This window comes from Pseudoliparis swirei, chromosome 23 (assembly GCF_029220125.1).
Source record: "Pseudoliparis swirei isolate HS2019 ecotype Mariana Trench chromosome 23, NWPU_hadal_v1, whole genome shotgun sequence".
NCBI classification, from domain to species: Eukaryota; Metazoa; Chordata; class Actinopteri; order Perciformes; family Liparidae; genus Pseudoliparis; species Pseudoliparis swirei.
Genome location: NC_079410.1, coordinates 17,572,673 through 17,578,646, shown reverse-complemented (window position 1 = coordinate 17,578,646; position 5,974 = coordinate 17,572,673). Strand labels below are relative to the sequence as shown.

Here is a 5,974-nt window from a genome sequence, read left to right as displayed (position 1 = left end):
GACGTGTGACAGACAGTTGCAGACTTGTGAACATCAAACAGGTTTTTGGGCTGGAAAAATGGTTCCTTCCAGGAAATTACATTTGAGCTAAAACTGGAAGTTACATCTCGAGTTTGTAACATTCCCAAACCTTCACTGATAAGACAATCATGACAGATGCAGCACTGCAGAGGTCACCGGGGTCAGCCTGCCCAACCTTATTGGAACTCAGTCTACAAGTCAAGATGCACTATAACTTCTAAATTCATATTCTTTCAGATGTTCTACTTGAGGCTTACATGAAACTTGATGTAAATGAAACTGATTAAACACAAGTGAAAATATTTCAACTCAATCAGCTGGATCTTTACTGTAATAATATAACTTTAAGCCTATATTGATTTGAAGGAAACCATTTCCCTCCATGAGGTTTCATTGTGGACACCAGGCAGTTGAAAACGGCTCCGTCACTTTGAGAGAGAGAAGAGTTTATGAAAGACAAGAGACAAGAGACAAACGTCATGTCGGAACACATGTGCACTTTATTGGGATCGTTTAGTCAGTGTACAGTTTGGCTCCACCGGTCTGGCACCCCATGTTGCCCCACCACTTCGAGACCCCTTGCCCCACCACCCCGGGCATGACACCTCCAACAGGGGGAAAAAGAGGTCACGATTGGGTTTTGCATAACAAAAACAAAACAAAAATTAACAGGACCAAGATATTTTTAAGGCTGAAAGTACAAAAAACCCAGACATAATTTACATACAAGCGATACTACAACCATGTTTAAGTATGCGCCAACCACTGGGCAGCCTTCACAGAGGCGAATACGTGTCTGAACAATGCAGTTAACATTTGGAATCATGTGTCTGAACAATGCAGTTAACAAACATTTGGAATGACTCAAAAGAAAACAAAATGTACATTTTTTAAGTCCCCAGATGCAACTGCAGAACCCTGGGGTGCTTGTTTTTTAACCTAGCCAAAAACATTACGGTCTCCTTCATCGTTCCAGTTTAAAATCCTGAGTCAAGCGCCAAAAATAACTGAAGCCATGCCAATGAGTTGGTCGTCTAGGCTCTGCGCCTGAGTGTATGAGAAATGTGTGGTGTGGTTGTTTTGCACAGAGCTGAAGTTGTTGGGCGTTGGGGAGAGGGAGAAGGAACAGTCTGTTTAGAAGCATTTGCGGTGGACGATGGATGGGCCGGACTCATCATACTCCTGCTTGCTGATCCACATCTGCTGGAAGGTGGACAGAGAGGCCAGGATGGAGCCTCCGATCCAGACAGAGTATTTACGCTCTGGTGGGGCGATGATCTGCAGGAGGAAAGAGAAGGCGTGAGGATACCAAAGCAGCAGTCCGCGTCATCGTACGCAGAGCGCAGCAACAGCACGTCAGCTCACCTTGATCTTCATGGTGGACGGGGCCAGGGCGGTGATCTCCTTCTGCATCCTGTCGGCGATGCCGGGGTACATGGTGGTACCTCCGGACAGCACGGTGTTGGCGTACAGGTCCTTACGGATGTCGACGTCACACTTCATGATGCTGTTGTAGGTGGTCTCGTGGATTCCGCAGGACTCCATACCTGTGAGCAGAGACACACTCGTCAAGCAAGTTGAAGTGCGGGGAAACCGCAACGGTTGAACCTGTTGCGCATCACGCGGCGGTAAGGGGTGACGCTGTGAGACGTACCGAGGAAGGAAGGCTGGAAGAGGGCCTCTGGGCAACGGAACCTCTCGTTGCCGATGGTGATGACCTGTCCGTCGGGCAGCTCGTAGCTCTTCTCCAGGGAGGAGGAGGAGGCGGCGGTGCCCATCTCCTGCTCGAAGTCCAGGGCGACGTAGCACAGCTTCTCCTTGATGTCACGCACGATTTCCCTCTCAGCTGTGGTGGTGAAGGAGTAACCACGCTCCGTCAGGATCTTCATGAGGTAGTCTGTGAGGTCGCGGCCGGCCAAATCCAGACGCAGGATGGCGTGGGGCAGAGCGTAGCCCTCATAGATGGGCACTGTGTGGGTCACACCGTCACCGGAGTCCATGACGATACCGGTGGTACGACCAGAGGCGTACAGGGACAGCACAGCCTGGATGGCAACGTACATGGCGGGGGTGTTGAAGGTCTCGAACATGATCTGTAAGAGAGAAGAGAACTCGTTAGCATTTACACAAACACAGATAAAGTATTTTCTTCCGTGGTCACTGCACTCACTACATGCATTAGCGTGGGATAAGATCCTAGTTAGTAGAGAAAAACCCAAGTGCAGAAAGTAAACATTCCGTCACACTTGTGCATGTCAGAGTCTATTGGTGCCGATCTACTGACTCGGATAAACAAAGACACAAGTGCAGAAAAGGCACACCAGTCAAGAGAGACCTGTTGATGACATATCATCGTATAGGAGAGAGGTCCTGGAGGAGAGGGGGAGGAAGGAGCAAGTGAGAATGGAGAGGGGAAACCAATGAGGAAATGAGGCTACTAGTTTTCTTTAAAGATTTCCATAGTCTTTGCTAATCCAGATTTGCACAAAGGGTGTGTACCTGGGTCATCTTTTCCCTGTTGGCTTTGGGGTTCAGGGGGGCCTCTGTGAGCAGGACGGGGTGCTCCTCAGGTGCAACTCTCAGCTCGTTGTAGAAGGTGTGATGCCAGATCTTCTCCATGTCATCCCAGTTGGTCACAATACCGTGCTCAATGGGGTACTTCAGAGTCAGGATACCTCTCTTGCTCTGGGCTTCATCACCAACGTAGCTGTCCTTCTGGCCCATGCCCACCATCACTCCCTGAACAAGAGATCACAGACGTTAGACATGTCAGGCCTTCATAAATGGCTTTACGTCATGTAGTTGATCCAGGAATTATGTCAGAAGGCCTTCCACTTAATTAGGACTGATAGATTATTTAGCTGAATCTCAATTAGTTCATAGCATTGATGAACTGAAGCCATTTTCAGCTGGTATTCAAGAAATTCTTAAATTCCAATTGCTTACAAGCCATTTTTAAATTAAATTTAAATTCATTCAAATGAATTCGTAATCTTGTAATTAGAAAAACACCTAATCCGGTTGGACATCGACGCTCACCTGATGCCTGGGGCGACCAACGATGGAGGGGAAGACAGCCCGAGGGGCGTCGTCTCCAGCGAATCCGGCTTTGCACATACCGGATCCGTTGTCAACAACCAGTGCGGCGATTTCATCTTCCATGGCTGAACTGGAGGGAGAGAAGAAAAAGAGCCATTAAAAAAAAAAAAGCAAAAAAACACCTCTTTAACTCCCAACTTCCTGTTCACGACTAGCAGCAGTACACGAGTACGGCCGCTAGGTGGAGCTTGCGCCCCACATTCCGACCCAGCCAGACAAAAGGAAGTGGCGCTGCATTCTGTTACCATATAAGGACATGGTTCGGTTGTGAGCAGCTTTGCAGCTACCGGCGCCATGGCGAGCCGCCAGACCGAAAAAAGGAAAGAAAAAAGCAACATTCGCCATTAACGGACCCGCGCGACCACTCTCCACCCCGAGTTCACCGGCGTCAACTTCCTCCCTTACATGCGCAATTGTAACGGTTTTTAAATATCCACCAGAATATTCCTGGCTTCAATATCACTGCGTCATACTCAACCGCACCAGCCGTTTGTAACGGTCCCATCGTGACGCGGCTGGGTCCATTACGATCAATAGAGCGTTTTAAATTATACGAGTCAGACAGCAATCTCGAAAGAAAAGCAGTAAAAACCCAACTAATGAATCCCTGCATAATTAACTCGTAGGTTGACTCATGAATGGAGAACAAGTCTTGGACTGATGCTCCATTTCCAGAAAGCCACGCCTTTTCCAAGGGTGGATGATTAGTCAATCGCAATATCCCCCTTTTTCATGTGCAAGTTTGCAAGACGCGAAAGTCAGTAATTCAATTAAGAAATTATTTATGCTTTTTTACAGGCCTCGTATTCTCAAAAAATAATTTCCCAATTTGGAGCGACTGCAATATAAATCATTAAGATTTATAATCTAAACACGCCCAAGGAAGTAAGACTTAAATAATATAATGTCCACAACGGACCAATGTGCCACAGTAGCCGGTCTGAATGGCGGCGCTAGCATGGCTCAGCTAAGGAGCTAAAGTAGGTCACACCCCGCCGCACAAAGGGACCAGAATCCAGACGACCTCGACTTAGAGCACCCTGCTATGGGGGTGGGGGAGACAAGAGCCGGCCCGGGAATACTAAACAAATGTTGCGCTAACGACGATGAAAAAACGCAACCGCAAGACCATTAACGGTCCGAGTAACGGTTTCTATAAAGCAGCGGCGGCCGTAAGCACCTGCGAGACGCATTAGCTCAAGTTTAACGGTCTCCGGTGAATACCAATGCGCACTTTACCGCAACCAGAAAGCAGAAACTGTCGTGATTACTGGATGAAAATAGAGGGGAAATCATGAGTACTAGGACGGTTGACAGGACAAAGACCCTCGTGGTCCGTCAGCTTTCGCATTTTAAAACGACAAATTACACAAATGCATTAAATGTTTTTGTAAACCCTCGATTCAACCCAACCGTTTTACTCGAAACTTGCTTCTAAATTTAGAAATGCGATGGTAGTAGTTTCTCCTTACCTTTTTGGGTGGGGGGGCTTTTCGCTTTAAGGGAACCGGTTTCAGGCAAATGATATCCCGCACAAGCTGCGTGTGACGGCGCTCAGAGTGAACCGGCTAGCTGTGGGGCTCGAGCTTTATACTGCGTCAGTTGCCCGGCTCTATCCATAAAAGGTAAACTTTCGGAATGGCGCCCTCTGATTGGTCCGGCGTCATGCACTGGGGCACGTCGCGTGCACACTGGCGCACTGGGCGCTCGCGATTTGAGCGAGAGAGAGCGAGCGAGAAAGAGAGCGAGAGAGAGGGGAGGCGATAATAGCGAAGGATTGGAGAAAATAAAAGAGAAGGGATTGATGCTGTGAGGCCTAGTGAAGCTAATCTCTTGCTAAACAGTTTTATATACAGGTTAAACTGCGAGTATACACTTTTATCGGAGGGATAATGTCTTCCGTGCACCTGCGCTCAGCCGTTGGCCACATAGAGCGCTGTTATATGTGGAATAACGGAAAGAGCTCCGCAGCAGCAGCGACTCCTCCCTGTGAAGGCTCCGAAGGCCCAATACCTTTACCCCAAAAAAGATGCCCTCATTCTTACTTATTGTTCCTCAGATTAACATGACACCATTTGGTCATTTCAGATGCTATAGTTAGGGGTGGGGGGGAGGGGGGCTGTTGTTATCGTCCACTTTGAAAACCATCTGTAAACTCAGTGGAAGTCGAGGCATCACCAGGTCAAACACATGACACACACATAACACCCCCCACCCCTTCCACCCGGTCGCTCATGTTGGTGTATTGACCCGGTGTGTGCTCCGTGGCCTCATGGCCGTGGCCCCTGCCTGAGGTTCAGCGGTGTGACAAAAGGTGCGTCGTTTTCACCTGCTGGCTTACTCAGACTCCAGCGCTGCTGGATGCAGGTGGTACAATAGGTTTATTGTCTATTGGTATATCTGCTCTCTATCAAATATAACATGCACACACACCCTGGTAGGAGGTCACTTCCTGGTCCTCTGCAGGGTGGGCTTTAAAAAAGATATTGGGGCCTTTTCCCCTCCGCCTCATTCACATCATGACTAATGAGGCCCATGTGACACAATCTCAGAGCTACCCGCGGGCCTGCAGGCTAGTCAAATTTCCACTCCTGATTCACTGCCAGATTAAGTCTCCACACACCATCCGATCATTCGTCTTGTCATACATGCTGAGCCCCGACTATCTCTTCCTTCATGCATAACATCTGGCCCAACGAGTGCACACGATTTGCCATTTAATGCTGTGACAGTGACATTTAACGCCAAGACATGCAGCCACTTCTTCTCTTCCTCCTCTACCACTTCCCTTTCCCCTCTCTCGGGTTGCAGCCGTCCGTTGTTCTCGTCTTCTCTTCCTCGTCCCCATTCGCTC

At 48.6% G+C, this 5,974-nt stretch overlaps 1 protein-coding gene across 1 annotated transcript; it reads right to left on the bottom strand.

Moving 5' to 3' along the window:
• Positions 1-498: 498 nt before the first annotated feature.
• Positions 499-4,701, bottom strand: actb2 (actin, beta 2). The gene is made up of 6 exons (XM_056408128.1): positions 4,593-4,701; positions 3,061-3,190; positions 2,521-2,760; positions 1,676-2,114; positions 1,387-1,568; positions 499-1,299 (listed from the first exon to the last, which is right to left on the bottom strand). The coding sequence occupies exons 2-6, from the start codon at positions 3,181-3,183 to the stop codon at positions 1,156-1,158; spliced, it is 1,128 nt and encodes a 375-aa protein (XP_056264103.1). The 5' UTR covers positions 3,184-3,190; positions 4,593-4,701; the 3' UTR covers positions 499-1,155.
• Positions 4,702-5,974: the final 1,273 nt, after the last annotated feature.